At 42.1% G+C, this 21,597-nt stretch overlaps 1 protein-coding gene across 3 annotated transcripts in view; it reads right to left on the reverse strand.

Annotated features, from left to right (window-relative positions):
* The window catches only part of LOC132377431 (collagen alpha-5(IV) chain-like), a 212,931-nt gene that overhangs the window by 67,901 nt on the left and 123,433 nt on the right, over positions 1-21,597 (reverse strand). For all 3 annotated transcript variants that reach the window (XM_059943694.1, XM_059943701.1, XM_059943705.1), the window contains 5 exons: positions 16,407-16,504; positions 15,118-15,268; positions 14,444-14,557; positions 12,831-12,995; positions 8,696-8,785 (listed from right to left, as the gene is read on the reverse strand). In XM_059943694.1, coding sequence (XP_059799677.1) covers positions 8,696-8,785; positions 12,831-12,995; positions 14,444-14,557; positions 15,118-15,268; positions 16,407-16,504 — 618 coding nt within the window. The remainder of the gene's footprint in view (positions 1-8,695; positions 8,786-12,830; positions 12,996-14,443; positions 14,558-15,117; positions 15,269-16,406; positions 16,505-21,597) is intronic.

Here is a 21,597-nt window from a genome sequence, read left to right on the forward strand (position 1 = left end):
GTGTGTTTTGAGAGATGGGTTTCTTCTAAAAATGTAAATAAGGACTATGATACATTGAAAGAGCTGATTTTAATGGAGGAATTTAAAAGAAGCATCCCTGTTGAAGTAAGGACCTACTTAAATGAGAGGGATACTGATAAATGGCAGGACTGTGCTAGATTAGCTGATGAGTATGTTTTAATCCATAAGAATAAATTTCTTCAGGGCAGAATTTTTAAAAGGAAAAATAACACGGAGACTCAAGGTAAATCAGAAATTAAATCAGAAGTTAATGAGAAAGGTAAGGAGGAAGGAAAACCTGTGAAGGAAAGACAGTTTGGTCTTATTTGTAACTATTGTAAGAAGCCTGGCCATGTAATAGCTAACTGTTTCAGATTGAAAAAGAAAGAGAAGGAAGCAGTTCCAGATGTTTGTGTGCAACATACTGAAGCACCTGTAAAATTTCAGGGTTTGATAAACATAAATGAGGTTTTGTTAGAGTCTGACCAAGTTAGAAAGGGATATGATCATTTTATAACTGAAGGGTTTGTATCCTTGAAAGAAGGATCTACTCTGGTGCCAATAAAAATTCTTAGGGATACTGGAGCTTCTCAATCACTGATGTTAGACAGTGTATTGCAGTTTAATGAAGAGTCTGATACTGGTGAGGTAAATTATATAAGAGGTGTTGGGAGTGATTTTATGCCTGTACATTTGCATAAAGTAAATTTAAAATCAGGGTTAGTTACAGGATTTGTTAAAGTAGGATTACAGCATAGCTTACCTGTGAAGGGTATTTCTTTATTGTTAGGTAATGACTTGGCAGGTGGTCAAGTTTTTCCTGAAGTGCATTTGACAATGGAGTCAGAGGAACCAGAGATGAATTCTAACACAGATTCTTCCTGTGTTGTGACTAGAGCTATGGCTAAAAAGATTGATGCGCAGAATGAGGTTGTTACTCATGACTGTTCAACTCAGGATTCGAGTTTTGAGGATGTGTCAGAGACTTTCTTACCTTCGTAGTTTGAACAAGATTCTTGGAGTAAGTCTGACTATGAAGATTTATCTCAGTCTCGGAAGGAGATGACAGCAGAGCAGAATAGAGACCCTGAGATTATAAACTTAAGGGAACAAGCTCTACTAGATAGTGAAATTGAGAAGGTTGCCAGTAGGATATTACTTGGAAAAGGGAGTGTTGATGAGGAAGTGGAGATCACCTACAATTCCTGCAAGTGAGGAATGGAATATTGTTTACCAGGTAGTTGTCCCTAAAGTTTATCAAAATGAGATTTTGACTTTAGCTCATAGTGTGCCTTTAGGTGGACACCAAGGGGTAAGGAAAACTGTGGACAAAATTTTAAAACATTTTTACTGGCCTGGTCTAAGAAAAGATGTGGTGATGTTTTGTAAAACGTGCCATACTTGTCAAATTGTGGGTAAACCAAATCAAGTTACACCAGTGGCTCCATTACAACCTATTCTAGCATTTGGTGAACCATTTTCTGAAGTTATTATAGATTGTGTTGGTCCATTACCAAAGACAAAAACTGGTTACCAGTATTTGTTGACTATCATGTGTACTTCATCTAGGTTTCCAGAGGCAGTACCACTTAGGAATATAACAGCTAAAACTGTGACAAAGGCTCTTATAAGATTCTTTACTTATTTTGGATTACCTAGGGAAATACAAACTGATCAAGGCAGCAACTTTATGTCTGGATTGTTTCAACAGATAGTTTATAAATTGGGAGCTAAGCAAATCACTTCGTCTGCATACCATCCCGAGTCACAAGGTGCCTTGGAGAGGTTTCATTCTACCCTCAAGAATATGATTAGGACATATTGTGTGGAAAATGAAAGTGATTGGGACTTTCATTTTGTACGGACTATAGGAAGGTGAATGCTGTAATGAAAACAGATGCATATCCAATTCCTAGAGTAGATGATTGTGTAGATAAAGTTGGAAAAGCAAAGTTCCTTACAAAGATTGATTTATTGAAAGGGTATTGGTGTGTTCCATTAACGGACAGAGGTAAAGAGATTTCTGCATTTGTAACTCCATCTGGGTTATATGAATATAATGTTCTTCCATTTGGGATGAAGAATGCCCCAGGTACTTTCCAGAGGATGATTAACTTTGTGATTCAGGGATTGAAAGATACTGATGCTTATATTGATGATTTGGTGACAAGGAATGATATTTGGGAAGCACACATTATTGCAGTGGAGAAATTGTTTGAAAGGCTTTCAAAAGCTAACTTAACTATTAATTTAGCTAAGAGTGAATTTGGACATGCCACTGTGACTTACCTTGGTTATGTTGTGGGTCAAGGTAAGATAGATCCTGTTCAGGCAAAAGTTCAGGCAATTTTAGAGATTCCCACTCCAATGGGGAAAAAACTTTCAGAAGATTCTTGGGAATGGTAGGATATTATCAAAAATTTTGTAAGAATTTTGCTAATGTTGCCCTTCCATTAACTAACCTTTTGGAGAAGAATGTGAAGTTTGTGTGGACAGTGCCTTGTCAAGAAGCATTTGAAAAATTGAAAACAATGATATGTCAACAACCTGTGCTCAAGGCACCTGACTTTGTAAAACCTTTTTCATTAGCTGTAGATGCTAGTGATGAGGCTGCAGGAGCAGTGTTAATGCAAAGGAATGAGGGTGATGAGATTGATCATCCAGTAGCTTACTTTTCTAAGAAATTTAATAACCATCAAAGAAACTATTCAACAATAGAGAAGGAATTGTTATCTCTTGTTTTAGCTTTAGAATATTTTGAGGTATATGTTGGTATAACTCAAAAACTACTTATTGTTTACACTGATCATAATCCATTAGTTTTTCTGAGTAAGATGAAAAACAAAAAACAGAAGATTATTAAATTGGAGTTTGATGTTACAAGAGTACAAGATTGTGATAACTCGTATTAAAGGTAAAGATAATGTGGTTGCTGATTGTCTGTCTCAATGTTGAATGTATAATGTAAATTTTTTATGGTGTTTTTTTTACGATTGTAACACTCCTACTGTATTGTAAGATGTTATATGATGATACTGTATTGTATATTGTGTATGTTATAAAATTTATACATTTGTTTTGTAAATAATTGTTAAAATTTTTGTTCTTGACAGACAAAAAATTTTTTTTTGGAGGGAGGTGTTACGTACCCGTGACACGTGACAGTGGTGTACTTGTCATGTGACAGGGGTTGAAGCTATACTGGACTTGAGGTAATGGTCTTGTGATGGTGGAGTGACGTCATTTTCCCACCAGTAGAGGTCATGTGACAGGTTTTTTTTACAGGGTATAAAAGGAGGACCCCTCCCTGTGAGGAGGGGCAGCTTGTGGCTGGATTTGCCATGTTGACTTCATGCCATTGCGTGATTTAATGTTATGATGCAGTTTAGTTGGAAGATGAAGTTTTATCTAAGGCCTAAAGTTTAAAAGGTCATTGCCAGCAGTTTCTTTATAACACTGCTAGTTGAGAATCAGTGGAGAGTGAAGATTGGAGTTTGGGAGTTAAAAGATCGAGGAGAATCGATTCCGACGGTGCAACAGGTTCGACCTTGTTTGATCCTTATTTGGAAGGAATTTGTTGACTGTTCTTGTGTTAATCGCTGTGAAATAGCAGAAAGGATTGGGAACAGTTCTGTAAAGGAAAGGTAAGTGCCTTTAAGCCGTTACATATCATCTTCGTAAAGTTCTTCGTGGGAAAAGTAGTTCGACTGGGAATCAAAACAAAACGACATGAAGGAGAACTTAAATCATCTTAAAAAGTCTCTCCTTAAATGGACTGTAAGCATTTTGAACTTTTGCAATACTACTTTGAAGAACTGTTTTTGCAACATCTCTTTAAGAACTGTTTAAGCAGCCGCACAGCAGCTGATTTCTGGTTACGTTAGTGATTTGTTTACTTTTGGGGGGTTTGTTTTCAGTGTTTAATAAACATGTTATTTGTTATAAAAACCCCTGCCTAACTCATATATTTATTGTTGCTTGAATCCGTAACAGCACTCTCATTTCTTTTATTTTTAACATACTTGAAAAAACTTTTACTACCCACTTTGATATTCTTTGCTGGTTTGTTTTCATATTTCATCTTTTCCCTTCTAGTGATTTTTTTAGTTGCTCTCTGTAGGTTTTTAAAAACTTCCCAATCCTCTGCCTTCCCACAAACTTTTGCTTTGACATATGCCCTTTCTTTTGTTTTTACAATATCCTTGATTTCCCTTGTCAGCCACTGTTGTACTATTTTACCATTTAAGTATTTATTCATTTTTGGAATACATATGTCCTGCACCTTCCTCATTTTTCCCAGAAACACACACCATTGCTGCTCTGCTGACATCCCTGCCAGCAGCTCTTTCCAATTTACTTTGGCCAACTCCTCTCTCAGACCTCTGTAATTTCCCTCTCTCCACCGAAATACTGCTACATCAGACTTTACTTTCTCCCTATCAAATTTAAAGTTGAACTTAATGATATTGTGATCACTGGTTCCTAAGGGTTCTTTTACCTTAAGCTTTCTAATCACCTCCATTTCATTACTTAACACCCATTCCAGTATAGCTGATCCCCTAGTAGGCTCAATGACAAACTGCTCTAAAAAGCTATCTCTTAGGCATTCAACTAACTCACTCTCTTGAGATCCATTATCAGCCTGTTTTTCCCAATCAAGCTGCATGTTAAAATCACCCATGTCTACTATAACATTGCCCTTTCAACTCGCCTTTTCTATTTCTTGTTGTAACCTGTGGTCCACCTCCCAGCTACTATTGGGAGGCCTGTATATAACTGCTATCAACATCCTTTTACCTTTGCAGTTTCTTAACTCAACCCACAAGGATTCAACATCTTCCAATCCTATGTCACTTCTTTCTACTGATTTGATGCCATTCTTTACCAGTACAGCCACTCTAGGCCCTCTGCCTACCTTCCTATCCCTCCGATATAACACATAACCTTCGACATTCAGCTCCCAACTACAATCATCCTTCAGCCACAATATCATATCTGGCAATCTGTAATATTGCAACAAGATCATCCACCTTATTTTTTATACTACGCACATATAGATACAACACCTTGAGTACCGTATTTGCTATCCTTTCTGATTCTGCATCCCTAATGATTTGATACTCAGCTTGTTGACTGCAACTAAGTCCCATCACCTGCCTGCCCTTCCTGTCAATCTGACTGCACGCTATCTTTACTTTTTTACCATCTATCCTATCCTGAGTCCCTTCACTCTGGTTCCCACCCCCTGCCAAGTTAACTTAAACCCACCCCAGTAGCTGTAACAAACCTGCCCACAAGAATATTGGTCCCCCTCAGGTTCAGGTGAAACCCATCACTTTTGAATAGGTCATACCTCTCCCAGAAGAGATCCCAATTATCTAAGAACCTGAAGCCCTGCCCCCTGCTCCAGCTTCTCAGCCACGCATTTATCTGCCAAATCATCCAGTTTCTATCCTCACTGGTGGGTGGCATAGCCAGCAATCCAGAGATTACTACCCTGGAAGTCCTGCTTCTCAGCTTTCTACCTAGCTCTCTAAATTCTCTTTTCAGGATCTCATTGCTTTTCCTTCCTATGTCATTGGTATCAATATGTACCAAGACATCTGGCTGTCCCCCTCCCTCTCCAAAATGTAGTGAGCAAGATCTGAGACATTCCTGACCCTGGCAACTGGGAGGCAACATACCATCCGGGTGTCCCGTTCACATCCGCAGAATCTCCTGTCTGTTCTCCTCACTATCGAGTCCCCTATCACCACAGCTCCCTTCTTCTCTCTCTCTTTCCCTTTGGCACCACAGACCCATGCTCACTGCCTGTAACCTGGTTGCTTTGGCATTCTCCTGGGCAGTCATCCCCCACAAAAGCACCCAAAGCGGTATACTTCTTTCTTTCAGTTAGTTCTGACAAAGGGTCTCAGCCTGAAATGTTGACTGTCCTTCTTCCTATAGATACTGCCTGGCCTGCTGTGTTCCCCCAGCATTTTGTGTATGTTGATTGAATTTCCAGCATCTGCAGATTTCCTCGTGAAAGACGCATACTTGGTTTTTTTTTAGGGGAATGGGCACAGGGGTGCTCTGCTCTAACTCCCTATTTCCATTTCTCTTCACAGTCACCCAGCTATTCACCTCCTGTAACTTTATATCCTCGCTCTCCCGTACAAGCTGAAGGTCATCCAGTTTCTGCTCCGGATCCCTAACATGGTCTTCAAGGAGCTGCAGCCAATTGCACTTCATGCAGAATGTAGTTCCCTGGGAGACTCTGGATCTCCCAGTTCTCCAACATCCAGCACGAAGAGCACACCCCAGCTATTTAAATGGTACAGTAAGAGGGGCAAAAAACCCAAAAAGGAAACCTTAACAGACGCTTTACATGGAAAATATGCCTCTTTCGTGCCAAAGCCTTGGTCCATTGCTCCTTGTCAAGTTGCTGGAACTGATGTCATGTCAAAGACGAATCGATTATACTGTAACAGTCCCTTGTGAGTGTTGATTGTGAGGAACTTCCTGCTTTACCTCTTGATCTCCATTTGCAGATAGGCTTGTGACAAAGTTAATCTTTGAAAACCTCTCCCCGCCTGCCAAAGATGCAAAAATGTCTTCTATTCATGGCAGGGGATACTGCACTGTACACAGGTTGATGCTCACTTAAAAATCCTCACATATGTGAATGGCTCCAGCCTTCCCTTTCTGATCACTGAGACAATGGGCATTGTCTGCTCAACCTTGGAGAGAATTCCAGACACCCCCAAGCTCTGATGCTGAGCTTCCACTTCAGGATGTAGAGTGCTAGGCACAGAGCAAGCTTTATGGAATCTTGGTGTGGCTGCTTCATCCAGTTCAATTCTGGCCTTCATGCCTTTGAGTTTACCAATCCCTTTCTCAAACACCATCTCATTAGCATTAAGCAGCTGTGACAGTCTCTGGTTAGTGCTACTGTCTGGGCTGCTGTTGCCTGTTGATGACACATTGAGAGCTTTGATTGTGTGCAAGTCTAGTTGGATTTTTCTCAATTATTCATGTCCAAAAAGTGATGGCCCTCCACTTCTCAACACATAAAGCTTTCGCTGCTGTATTTGGCCTTCGTACATCACATTCACTTTCAGTTTACCTTTGGGAGGCACTTTTTTGCCTGGGTAGGTCTTTAGCATCACTGAGGTCCTCTCTGACGGTAGCTTAGAAAAGTCCGTTGTAGTCAGGCTCTGAAATTATAGTCAAAGCCGACAATGTATTGAGCTCCATTTTCAGTTTTACTCCAGACACATCTATTGTGATGCATATGATTTTATGATCTGATTCAGTAATAGTATGCAGTTCTAAGCATGACAGCTCGACTTTGTCAGACTCTTTGTTGTCTGATTCTGTTTCACATTCAGTCACTTAATGCATTTGCTTAGTTTTGTGTTTGAAACTTTTCACTCTGTGTGGCTTTTTCTCTTTGGTTGTGCTTTTTGTCTAATTTGCATCTTCTCTCTGTAACACTTTCTGCAAGCTTGTTCTTTGAACCAACAGTCATTTGCATCATGGGAGGATTTGCCATATCAATAACATCTTCGGGTTTTTGTGCCATTCAGGGACATTGTGTGCATTTCACCTCTTTCTGTGGTTGTGCTGCTTCCTTTGCTGCAGTCTCTAGCAATATTGCAATGGTGAATGCCCATTCTAGTGCTAGGTCTCTCTTTAACCCTCTTTTGGGTGCTTTGACTCTGCATGCCACATACATACCTGTCCCTTAATGCACCAGAAAGTCCATCTCTGAAGTCACAGTAATGGGAAAGTTTGTACAGTTCTGCAATGAGTTCTGCAGTGCTTTCATCGTTTGACCATTTTTTTTTGTAAAATCTATAAATTTCAGCTATTACCTGCGGCTTAGGTGCTCAAGCGTTTTTTTTTCCCTCTAACAATTTCATCTGATACCTTGCTTGCTGGCTTTTCAGGAATTATGAAGTTGCATAAAAGCCTGTATGTTTTAGCACCTATTAAGTGTGGATACTTTCTTTTCCTCATCCATGTCATTTGCCTTACAGTTCAATGCTCTTCATAAACGACTCCCAGCCTTCATTAGCACTATCAAATTCATCAAATTTCCCAACTAAAGCCATTGGCATGTTATTTTCATTTAAACTTTGCTGGTTGTACGTCTTTCACTGTGTACTTTGCAGTTACTGACGTGTCCCTCTGTTAGTGTCAGTGACAGCATACTCAGTACTGCTCAACTCTTTCCTCTCACTGTCTCATCCCATAATTATCCTGTAACTGTTGGTGCAGTTGCTGATGCTGACATTCAGATTCATACTTGTTGTACATGTCAGCTAAATAAATGTGCACACAGATGGGAGGTGGCTTTAACTGTTACATTCACACAGCAGTGAGAGAGAGACAACGTGTATGTGTAGACAACAGATCAATGCACATAGGTAAGTTATCAGTCCACACTTGGTGCTAAGAGGAGTCTTTGCTCTAAAGAAATAGATCTATACGTTACAGTATGGGTCTTAAATACCATCCTATTTATACTATGCATGACCACTTTACACTGAACCAGTGATTATGACCCTCAGATTCTAATAACAACTTACCACCAGTCACCACATTTATAAATCAACTCGTTGCATGAAAAGTTGTGAAACATTTTGAACAAAGCATTACATCGGTGCAATGTTCTCCCTGAAGCGCAATTATTCTCTCTTCTGCCATTTACCTTTGTCTCCACTTGGGCCCTGAGGTCCTCGAGGACCAGTTAACCCTGCGGTTCCCGGCTCTCCCATAATACCCGAATCACCCTTGGGTCCTGTTTGAAGATGAAAGCAATGTAAAATTATTAAAAAGCCTGAAAAGATATTTCTGGCAAAGAATAAATGAGAGTGTAAAAATAGTTAATACCTGGAAGGTCCTGAAAGCTTCAACTAAACTTCACTAATGGTTCAGTGATAAGAGATTCTTTTTTAGAGAACAAAAATTTGCCATGAGACAGAATAACAAATTTGATATTGGTGCAAATGCTGTGTACTTTTGATCATGACCTGGTCTGCTACTTATTCCATTCCATTCAAATCAGTACAGTAAGTGGGGCACCATGGGCAATGTTGTTTTTAACCTCTGTAGATACCAAGCCAAGGAGACCCAGGTATGCTTAGAATTTGGGTGGGAAGCCACAAAGGGATAGAATAATGGCTAAGCTTTACATGCCTGGACAAAGAAATGATTCAGCCAAGTCAAGTCAAGTCACTTTTATTGTCATTTCGACCACAACTGCTGGTACAGTACATAGTAAAAATGAGACAATATTTTTCAGGACCATGGTATTACATGACACAATACAAAAACTAGACTGAAATACGTAAAAGAAAACACAGAGAAAGCTACACTAGACTACAGACCTACACAGGACTGCATAAAGTGCACAAAAACAGTGCAGGCATTAAAAGAAATAATAAACAGGACAATAGGGCAAAGTATCAGTCCAGGCTCTGGGTATTGAGGAGTCTGATAGCTTGGGGGAAGAAACCGTTACATAGTCTGATCATGACAGCCCGAATGCTTCGGAGCCTTTTCCCAGACGGCAGAAGGGAGAAGAGATTGTATGAGGGCTGCATGGGGTCCTTCATAATGCTGTTTGCTTTGCAGATGTGGCGTGTAGTGTAAATGTCCGTGATGGCGGGAAGAGAGACCCCGATGATCTTCTCAGCTGACCTCACTATCCGCTGCAGGGTCTTGCAATCCGAGATGGTGGAATTTCTGAACCAGGCAGTGATGCAGCTGCTCAGGATGCTCTCAGTACAACCCCTGTAGAATGTGATGAGGATGGGGGGGGTGGGAGATGGACTTCCCTCAGCCTTTGCACAAAGTAGAGGTGCTGCTGGGCTTTCTTTGCTATGGAACTGGTGTTGAGGGACCAGGTGAGATCCTCCATCAGGTGAACATCAAGAAATTTGGTGCTCTTTATGTTCTCTACCGAGGAGCCATCGGTGTTCAGTGAGGGGTGGTTGCTCCGTGCCCTCCTGAAGTCAACAACCATCTCTTTTGTTTTGTTCACATTAAAAGACAGGTTGTTGGCTCTGCACCAGTCAGTTAGCCATTGCACCTCCTCTCTGTAAGCTGACTCGTCGTTCTTGCTGATGAGACCCACCACGGTCATGTCATCAGCGAACTTGATGATATCGTTCAAGCTGTGTGTTGCAGCACAGTCGTGGGTCAGCAGAGTGAGCAGCAGTGGACTGAGCACACAGCCCTGGGGAGCCCCCGTGCTCAGTGTGATGGTGTTGGAGACGCTGCTCCCGATCCGGGCTGACTGAGGTCTCCCAGTCAAGAAGTCTAGGATCCAGTTGCAGAGGGAGGTGTTCAGGCCTAGTAGGCTCAGCTTTCCAATCAGTTTTTGAGGGATGATTGTGTTGAATGCTGAACTGAAGTCTATGAACAGCATCCGAACGTATGTATCTTTTTGGTCCAGGTGGGTTAGGGCCAGGTGGAGGGAAGAACCAGCAGAGTGCAACAAGAGTCTCTGAATCACTGTCTGGTATGGGGGTGGGGGAAGCAACTGAACAGGATCGAAAGAAGCTACGGAAATTTACAAAATTAGTCAGCTTCATCATGGTTAGTAGCCTCCATTGTTTCCAAGACACCTTCAAGGAGCAGTACCTCAGGAAGACAGCATCCTTCACTAAGGATCCCCATCACCTGGGACATGCCCTGTTCTCATTGTTACCCTCAGGAAAGAGGTACAGAAGCCTGAAGACACACACTCAGTGGTTCAGAAACAGCGTCTCTGTTCCCATGAACACTACCTCACTTTTTTATTATTTCTGTTTTTGCACTATGTTTCATTTAACTTATATACTTACAGTAATTCATTTTTTCCCCTCTATTATCCAGTATTTCATTGTACTGCTACTGCTAAGTTAACAAATTTCACAACATATGTTGGTGATATTAAATATAATTCTGATTTTTGTTGCACATATTTGAAAATAATACAGTAAACACAGTAAATCTCTCTTTTGCACTTCAGTATCATCCAGTTCAACAAGCCTCTTGCAATGAGTTTGATCATCACAGTAATAAGACGTCTGTGGTTAGGGCTGAAGCAATAGTGTTTGCCGTTGAATTAAAGGCAGCTGCTCATGAAGATTTGCAGACTGAGTGGTGTGGATTCCATTTCAGGTCAGGTCAAGTCGAGTTTATGGTCATTTAACTTCATACATGTATACCGTCAAACGAAACATTTCTCTGGACAAGGGTGTGAAGCTCAGTATTACATCTAACACAGAATAACTCAGGAAAGAATTAAATCTGCAAATGAATTACACATAAATAAAGTGCATAAATTAACAATTATGGGGTACAGTACAAATTATCTAGTGATACTTCTAACGTGGTACGGCAGGGAGTTCAGGAACCTAATGGCCTGAGGGAGGAAGCTGTTTCCCATACTGTTTTTATGCGTCAAAGTCTCCTGCTTGATGGTAGAAAGGCAAAGAGGATGCTGGATGGATGGGTGGGATCTTTGTTAATACTAAGGGACCTGCATATGCAGCACTCCTGATAAATGTTCCCGATAGATGGACTCCTATGATCCTCTCAGCTGTTGTCACAGTTCTTGGTTGGTTGACGCCATGCCCCAGTTTTTGGTCGGGAAGGGGGTTGGGAGTAAGGTTTGGTGTTCAGCAGTTGTGTCATTAGGCAGGCTGCAATATATTGAAGAATCCTCGCAGACAGCAGACCAGGGCGTAAAAGAGGACCATTTTTGAACCGCTTTATAGAGTGTACAATACACACAGGATTACAAGCGAAATACATTTAAAGGTAATTTGATTGAGATACATATTTGCGGGAATGACAACCTACACTTAATAGATTTTTGTAGGGCAGAGAAGTAGCACTTGATGTTACCAGATGATGTGTCCTGGCATCTTGTGAAGCGAACTTCCAATACTTTCACAGGGAGTGAGGTTTGTATTCGTTCATTGGCCGCAGAAGCCTACAGGACTACAAGACTTATGTCACTGATGTAAGTTGTGAAATTTGTTGTTTTGTATCAGCCGTGTTGTGCAGGCAGAACAAATCACTCTGAGTTACAATAAAATAAATAAGCGAGTGCAAAGGATGATTAGCGGTCAGAAATCTGATGGCAAAGGGGCAGAAATGGTTTACGAGATGTTGAGTGTGCGTCTTTAGGCACCTGTACCTCCTCCCTGATTGACGGTAATGAGAAGAGGGCATGCCTTGGATGGTGCGCAGCCTTCACGATGGATGCTGCCTTTCGAAGATGTCCACGACGGTCAAGAGGATTGTGTCTGCAATGGAGACTGGCTGAGTCCACAACCCTCACATTCACCATCTATAAACCTCTTGCGTTCCTGCACCTATATATATTGTAGAGGGCTGCAATAAAAAGCACTGTGGGAGAAGGGAATCATGTCCAACAAGAGAATCAGATTCATTGACACCGAGATGAGTTGTGAAATATGTTGTCTTGTACAGAGTGGAAGGCAGTCAATCACATGATTGAGACCAGGCTGGCTCCATTCAAGAGTAACCCACTCAGCTCAGCCTCTCTGCTTCCCCCTCCCAGAGACATGCAGATATTTTTCCTTTCAAGTATTTATTTAGCTTTCTTTCTGAATGTTCTGATTGAGCCTTGTTGTAATCGAGCATCCTGTAGTGGTTTCTAGACCTCAGCTAAATAGTTTCTTTTGCCAATCACTCTCATTGTAAACTTCCAAGCCTCTGCACATTTGTATCGTCCTGAAGTTGCCGTCAGAATCTGTGATGAACGTTAAGAATCTTTATACAGTTCTGTGTCTTCTCTGTACCGCTCACAGGATAGGGTGATTTACCTGATATTCCTGGTGCTCCTGGCCTTCCTGGTCGTCCAGGTGGGCCTCTTGGTCCAGGGCAGCCCGCAGAGCCTTGAATTCCATTGGGCCCACAACTTCCAGGAGCTCCTGCAATGCCCTTTCCTGGTATACCTGGATCACCCATCGGTCCTCTGCTTGGCGATCCTGTAAAAGCAAATTTCCTACATTAACTCAAAGTAGGAACAGACAATTCAAACTGCCGTGTATTACACCTCTCAGGAGTAATTTAATCTGACTTCATTCTCCCGCTCGCTCTCCATACCTTTACATATCCTAGGTTTTACACAATTATCAAGTATTATTTATGTATTTATTTGGTTATTGACATACTACATGAAACAGGCCCTCTGGCACTTTGAGCTGTGCCGCCCAGCAATCCCCCGAATTAATGCTAGCCCAATCACGGGACAATTTACAACAACCAATTAACCTAGCAACTGGTACATCTTGGACTGCAGGAGAAAACCGGAGCACCCAGAGGAAACTTGGGTGGAAACGGGGAGAATGTACATACTTTACAGGCGGCGGCCAGAATTGAACCCTGGTCGCCTGTACTGCAAAGTGTTGTGCTAACCACTATGCTACCATGCTGGGTGCTATAAAACAAGCATGTTTTTAGTTGGACAAAAAACCTGGTAATATTTTAACTTGTATACCATGCTTGGTTTAAAAGAAAAAATAAATTAGAATAGAACAGAAAATGCTGGAAAAACCTGGCAGCGTGACAGCATTTGTGGAAAGACAAACAGGAGTCCTGCCAAAGGGTCTCAGCCCAAAACATCGATTACACTTTTTCCATAATGGCTCTTAATGTATAATCCATATGAAATATAATTAATAGTGAATTAACCTGTACATTTTTTTAAAAAGCAGGAAGTGGTATGATTTTTCAGCTAATGCAATCAATTGCCCACACTTTTGACTGTTGACCTCTGGGCCAGAGAAGTTGAATCAGAACATTACCCATAGGCCGAGCTATTGGAGGGTTTAGTAACAAATATAGGCTTGAACAGCTTTGTCTTACGTTAATTAACCTGATGAAAAAGTCATATAACTTATCGATGATATTCACAGCTATTGATCAGTGATGGTGCACGAGATTGAATAAATCTAATAGTATTTAAATAAACTGAGAGGGGTGATCCAAACATATTTAATGTGGATTATGTAAGGAGAAAAGGGCATCACCATGGCACAATAACATAGTCATTTTATGCAACAAAAACAAATCTGTATCTTCAGACAGTCTAAAAATATAGCATAGAGTTCATTGCATATAACTAAACAGATAATTGTGGACCGTTTAAGAAATCCAGCAGTATTTTGTGGGGATAGAAATAAAGTTTCTATCTCTGGTCAAGGTCTCTTCCACAGATCAGCTGCGTAGGAAGCGTTGACAACGTTTCTCTTCCCTCCGATGCTGCTCGACCTCCTGACAGTCCCAGCATTTCTGTCTGTTTCAGAATGACAACATCTGCAGTTTCTTTTTGCTCCATCGCTCAGTATTGATATTATTTTAATTTGTGCCGTACAAGCACCAGAGTTATTATTTTCTCTCTCAAAGAATGAATGGTGGTGAGTAAGGTTAATACCTGGAGAACCAGTTGGCCCAGGTGGGCCCTCAGCACCTGCAGGTCCAGGTATCCTTTGTCCTGGCGGTCCACTTGAACCTTTTGGCCCCTGGCATCCTGGGTTTCCTAGATCACCTGCAAAGAATTTTCTGTTCTTATTTGAGTTCCAGCATCTGCACATTCCATTTTTGCTTTGTAGCACTTTACCAAGCATAAAACCCTCATGTTTTAGAAGATTCACAATGAATAATGTTTAATCTTTGTGGAAATGCCCTTCTTTCCCAGCCTTTCCTTCTATCTGACTACAATATACTGTATTGTATTATCTGAAGAAGAATTAGAAATCTCCACACCCATCCCTTCTGCAATAATTGTGTCCATAAGAGATAGAGAATTATTTACCAGATATTTCCAGGGAACCATAAAATAATGATTAAGTCTTAATGCTCAATATAAATAATGCAAACATGAGGACAATTATTTCTTCCAATACAACGCAGAAGATATTATCTATGCTTTGTTTATATTAACTAACAGGGAGGAAATTTTACCATTCGTTTACATTTCAGCCACTCGTTATTTGCAAGTACGTTTCCCCCTTCCCAATCTGACCTTTAACCAAGGATGTTGTCTGGATCATTTAACTTTACAAATACCGTATTTTTGAATTGTGATTTCAAAGCAGAATTCAGTACCTTTAGGACCCTGACACCCTCTACGACCAGCATCCCCATTATCTCCAGGGGGTCCACAGGGACCAGAATCACCCTTCTCCCCTGGCAGTCCCGTGTTTCCTGGAGGACCTGGTGGGCCAGTGTTGCCTGGAGGCCCACAAGCATTGTCACCCTGAAAGTAAAACATTGGATTTGCTAATGTATTCAAATACATCATGTGAAAGAAGTGTTAAATAATGATGGAGTTTTCCTTTGATCTCTTCACATGATAAAATTCTGCCCATGCACTTCCAAATGACCTCCTTCAGAACATCTGACAAGCTCAGCTTCCAATCTTCATCTATAGCTGTGGGACCAACCTTCTCATTTCCCTCTCCCCTCATCCGAACTGTGATAACGCTTATTCATAAAAAATATTCTAAGCATTATAAGGCTGTAAATTTCCTCCTTTACGTGCCTTTCTCTTTCATTTATAATGCTGCAAGTTTTTGTAATTCCAAAACAGGAAACTAATTGAATAAAAAAACACGGAGCTGGGAGACGACTGTCTTGTTTTGTTTTACTTTCAGTGAGGTGCGCACGCATGACCTGGTGGGGTGATGACCTCTACCATTCATGTACTTTGTACATATAACCCATAATGAACTATGAAAGCAACAAAGAATGCTTAAGCAAACAACATATTTGCAATACTGCTTAAATATTACTGAAATATTAAATACACAAAAGGTTTCCTCAAGGTGTTCCAGTTTCCTCTCACATGCTGAAGCTGTACGGTTAGGGTTAGTGAGTTGTGGGCATACGATGTTGGCGCTGGAAGTGTGGCAACATTTGCAGGCTGCCTAGCATGATCTTCACTGATTCAGATTGATGCAAATGCCACACTTCACTGTATGTTTTGATGTGCATTTAACAAATAAGGCTAATCTTTTTATAATTTATCTTTTAGTTGGTGTAAACACCTCCAAATATCTATATAATTATAGTCTGTGCAAACATACAGAGATAACATAGCACTACAAATGAAATTTCTCCGTGGGTACTAAAGAATCCTATTCCAGTGTCACACTTGTTATCCTCCAGTTAACATAACTATGTCGGTTGCTTAACTCAGAAAACTTTACCATTACATTCTAACCATTACCAACTGTTTGACTTCCTACACATATGCATATGAAAGTCTTTACAAACACATTTTGTATGCCCTGTCTATTATAGACTTGCTCAAAGTTACCAAAGACTTATAGAAACAATGCCTGCGACCAATACGGCTGTGAGTGAGCATGAGAAATTCCTGCTGGTCCACCAACCTTAGGACCTGTTGCTCCTGATACCCCTGGCTTTCCAGGTGCTCCCGATTTTCCTGCAATTCCTGGAGGACCTACTGTTCCTGGAAGTCCTGGGTCACCTACAAAAGGGCGAGGATATCAGAAGTGATTTGAAAGCTGGTTTGCACAAGAGAAGTGAAACTGCTCATATTTGCTCAGACTGATGTAAACATTTGGTTAGGTGTTACATTCTGGCATATCAATCCACAATAAAGATTACTGTGTTTTACACTGTTTGTTAATTTATTGGTTTATCATGTACCAAGAGACAGTGAGAAGGCTTGTCTCGCATACTGTCCGGACAGATCAAATCATTACGCGGTGCCCTGTGGTAGAACAAGGTAAAGCAGTAACAATGCAGAATGAAATGTAAAAGCCACAAAGAGCATGCAGTGTAGGTGAATGATACAGTGCAAGTGAACTGTGCAGTCAAAAGCCCATCTTATTGTATAAGAGGTTACATTTAGGAGTCCAGCAACAGTGGGACTGATGCCATTTTTGGCCAATGGAGTACGTATGTGCTTTCTGGCTTTTATATCTTCTAATCAATGGAAGAAGGGAGTAGAGAGAATACCCAGGGTGGGCTGGGACTTTGATTATGCTGGCTGCTTTACTGGAGCGGTGAGAAGTGCAGTGAGAGTCTATAGAGGGGAGACTAGCTCCTGTGATGTGCCAAGCTCTGTCCACAACTCCGTCTATGGTCACATGTACAGCAGTTGCATGACAGAATGCATTGTTCCAGATAGAATGCATTGATAAGAATTGGTGAGAGTCAATGGGGACGTGCCAAATAAATCACACTACTTAACCGAACAGGACCGAAATACTTAAGTATTGATACGTGACAGCTATGCAAAGAGTGGGCTCTGCTTACTCACTTTGAATTTGCATGGAACAGGTTGGAAGATGAGTTCTACACCTCACTATAAACGGACTGCAGGAAGGTGGGGCAGTGGGCAAACCCCTGCTTGTAACAACATCGTTGCGGTTGAGAGTGTTGAGCGCTTCAAGTTCCAAGGAGTGAATATCATCAATTGCCTGTCCTGATCCAACTATGGAGATCCCATGGCCAAGAAAGCACAGCAGCAGCTCCATTTCCTCAAGCATGGCCCCTTTGACCCTCAACAAGTTTTATAGATGTACGACAGAATGCATCCTACCACTTGGTATGGCAACTGCTCTGCTCGTGACCACAAGAGACCACAGAGGGTTGTGCACACAGCTCAGCACATCATAGAAACCAATCTCCCCTCCGCTGGCTAAACCAGGCTCAGGGACTGCTTTTATCCCACGACTGATTGACCCCCAAGCACTTCTGACCTCACATTCCACCTTGTTATAGACTGGCACTATATGGTGTACCTACACTGCACTTTCTCTACAACCGTAACACTTTATTCTGTGCCATCTGTTTCCCTTGTACTACCTCAATGCACGATGTGCTACAAAGATCTGGATGGGTGGCTTGTAAAACAGGGTTTCTCACCGTATTTCAGTATGTGACAACAACAAAGTAATTTAACCAAATTCGTTTAGTTTTAACACCCACAACCACAGAGTTGCTCATGCAGATTACCACAGATCTTCAAAGCAGAGGGAAGTGCAAAGATATTTTTGTATTTTTCCATGTTGCATATTCAATAGCGCCAATGTGTGGAATTATGGTTGCAAACTTACAACTTGATAGCAGTGGGTGACTTCATACTTTTCATTGTCAATGCAGCTTCATACAAAGGCAGGATCTGAAATGTATTTTAATCACTAATGTCCCACACTTAATCCAGGGGAAGTTGTTAAGATTGTGCCAATAATTAACATATTAAATGCAACAATATGAACAGTGCTAGGGCAACACGTACAACACGCTGGAGGAATTCAGCAGGTCGGGCAGCATCCATGGAAACGAGCAATCAATGTTTTGTGCCGAGACTCTTCGTCAGGACTAAAGAGGGAGGGGGCAGGGGCCCTATAAAGAAGGTGGGAGGGAGGGTGGGAAGGAGAAGGCTGGTAGGTGCCAGGTGAAAAACCAGTAAGAGGAAAGATCAAGGGGTGGGGGAGGGGAAGCAGGGAGGGGATAGGCAGAAAAGGTGAAGAAGGAATGTAAGGGGAAAGCACTGTGTAGCAGAAGAAGGCAGAATCATAAGAGAGGTGATAGGCAGCTGGAAGAGGAGGCAGAGTGAAACTGGGAAGAGGGAAGGGAGAGGGAGGGAATTACCGGAAGCTGGAGAATTTGATGTTCATGCCAAGGGGCTAGAGACTACCCAGACAGTATATGAGGTGTTGCATGCCAAGGGGCTGGAGACTACCCAGACGGTATGTTAGGGAACGGAGTTAGAGAACTGGAGATGCAGCTCGATGACCTTTGTCTGGTCAGGGAAAGTGAGGAGGTGATAAATAGGAGCTATAGGCAGGTAGTCACACCGGGGCCTGGGGAGACAGATTAGTGGGTAACAGTCATGAGAGGGAAGGGCAGGAGTCAGAGGCTAGAGAGCATCTATGGGCTGTACCCCTTGACAATAAGTACTCCTGCTTGAGTACTGTTGGGGGGAACAGCCGACCTGGGGGAAGCAACAGTAGCCGCACCTCTGGCAGAGTCTGGCCCTGTGGCTCAGAAGGGTAGGAAAAGGAAGAGGATGGCAGCAGTGATAGGGGACTTTATAATTAGGGGGTCAGACAGGCGATTCTGTGGACGCAGGAAAGAAGCACTGACAGTAGTTTGCCTCCCAGGTGCCAGGGTCTGGGATGTTTCTGATCGCGTCCACGATATCCTGAAGTGGGAAGGAGAACAGCCAGAGGTCGTGGTACATATTGGTACCAATGACATAGGCAGGAAAAGGGAGGAGGTCCTGAAAACAGACTACAGGGAGATAGGAAGGAATTTGAGAAGCAGGACCTCAAAGGTAGTAACCTTGGGATTACTGCCTGTGCCATGTGACAGTGAGTATAGGAATAGAATGAGGTGGACGATAAATGTGTGGCTGAGGGATTGGGGCAGGGATTCAGATTTCTGGGTCACTGGGACCTCTTTTGGGGCAGGAGTGACCTGTACAAAAAGGACAGGTTGCACTTGAATCCCAGGGGGACCAATATCCTGGCAGGGAGGTTTGTTAAGGCTATTGGGGAGAGTTTAAACTAGGTTTGCTGGAGGTTGGGAACCAAACCGAAGAGATGGAGGAAGAGGCGGTTTGGTTCACAAACAGAGAAAATTTGAAGACAGTGCAAGAGGGAGAATAGGCAGGTGATAGTGAAGGGATGCGCTCAGACCGATGGTTTGAGCTGGGTCTATTTTAATGCAGGGAGTATTATGAACAAAGTGGATGAGCTTAGAGCATGGATCAGTACTTGGAGATATGATGTTGTGGCCATTACGGAGACTTGAATGGCTCAAGGGCAGGAATGGTTACTTGGAGTGCCAGGCTTTAGATGTTTCGGAAAGGACAGGGAGGGAGACAAAAGAGGTGGGAATGTGGCACTGTTGATCAGGGGTAGTGTCACGGCTGCAGAAAAGGAGGAAGACATGTAGGGATTGTCTATAGAGTCTCTGTGGTGGAAGAAGAACAGGAAGGGGTCAATAACTTTACTGTGTGTTTTCTATAGATCACCCAATAATAACAGGGACATTGACGGGGCAGATAAGGAGACAGATTCTGGAAAGCTGTAATAATAACAGGGTTGTCGTGGTGGGAGATTTTAATTTCCCAAATATCAATTGGCATGTCCCTAGAGCGAGGGATTTAAATGGGGTGGAGTTTGTTTGGTGTGTTCAAGGAGGGTTCTTGACACAATATGTAGATAAGCCTACAAGAGGAGAGGCCGTACTTGATCTGGTTTTGGGAAATAAAACTGGTCAGGTGTCAGATCTCTTAGTGGGAGAGCATTTTGGAGATGGTGATCTATCAGGAAGGAACTTAGAAGCATAAATTAGTTCGCAGGAAAATGTATAGCAGAAAATGTTCAGGGGATATTTGTGTGGAGTTCTGCATAGGTATATTTCAGTGAGACAAGGAAAGGAACTGTGATGTACAAAAGCTGTTGTAAATCTAGTCAAGAAGAAGAGCTTACGAAAGGTTCAAAAAACTAGGTAATGATAGAGATCTAGAAGATTATAAGGGTAGCAGGAAGGAGCTTAAGAAAGAAACTAGGAGAGCCTGAAGGGGCCATGAGAGGGCCTTGGTGGGCAGGATTAAGGAAAACCCCAAGAGCAAGAGGATAAGATGTGACAGAGTACGAGCAATCAAGTGTGACAGTGGATAGTGTGTATGGAACCGGAGGAGATAGCAGAGGTACTTAAAGAGTACTTTGCTTCAGTATTCACTACAGAAAAGGATCTTGGCAATTGTAGGGATGACTTACAGTGGATTGAAAAGCTTGAGCATGTAGATTTTAAGAAAGAGGATGTGCTGGAGCTTTTGGAAAGCACAAGTTGGATAAGTCACCGGGATCAGACAAGATGTACCCCAGGCTACTGTGGGAGGTGAGGAAGGAGATTTATGAACCTCTGGTGATGATCTTTACATCATCAATGGGGACGGGAAAGGTTCCGGAGGATTGGAGGGTTGCGGATATTGTTCCAGTATTCAAGAAAGGGAGTAGAGATAGCCCAGGAAATTATAGACCAGTGAGTATTACTTCAGTGGTTGGTAAGTTGATGGAGAAGATCCTGAGAGGCAGGATTTATGAACATTTGGAGAGACATAATATGATTAGGAATAGGCAGCATGGCTTTGTCAAGGGTAGGTTGTGCCTTACGAGCCTGTTTGAATTTTTTGAGGACGTGAATAAACACATTGATGAAGGTAGAGTAGTAGATGTAGTGTATATGGATTTCAGCAAGTCATTTGACAAGGTTCCCCATGTAAGCCTTATTGAGAAGGTAAGGAGGGATGGAATCCAAGGAGACATTGCTTTGTGGATCCAGAACTGGCTTGCCCACAGAAGGCAAAGAGTAAACACAAAGTACACTGCAGATGCTGTGGTCAAATCAGCACGTACAAACAAACTGGATGAACTCAGCAGGTCGGGCAGCATCCATTGAAACCAGCAGTCAACGTTTCGGGCCGAGACCCTTCGTCAGGACTGAAGAAGGAGGGGGCAGGGGCCCTATAAAGAAGGTGGGGGGAGGGGGGAAAGTGCAGGTGAAAAACCAATCAGAGGAAAGATCAAGGGGTGGGGG

The sequence above is a fragment of the Hypanus sabinus genome, chromosome 2, assembly GCF_030144855.1.
Source record: "Hypanus sabinus isolate sHypSab1 chromosome 2, sHypSab1.hap1, whole genome shotgun sequence".
NCBI lineage: Eukaryota > Metazoa > Chordata > Chondrichthyes > Myliobatiformes > Dasyatidae > Hypanus > Hypanus sabinus.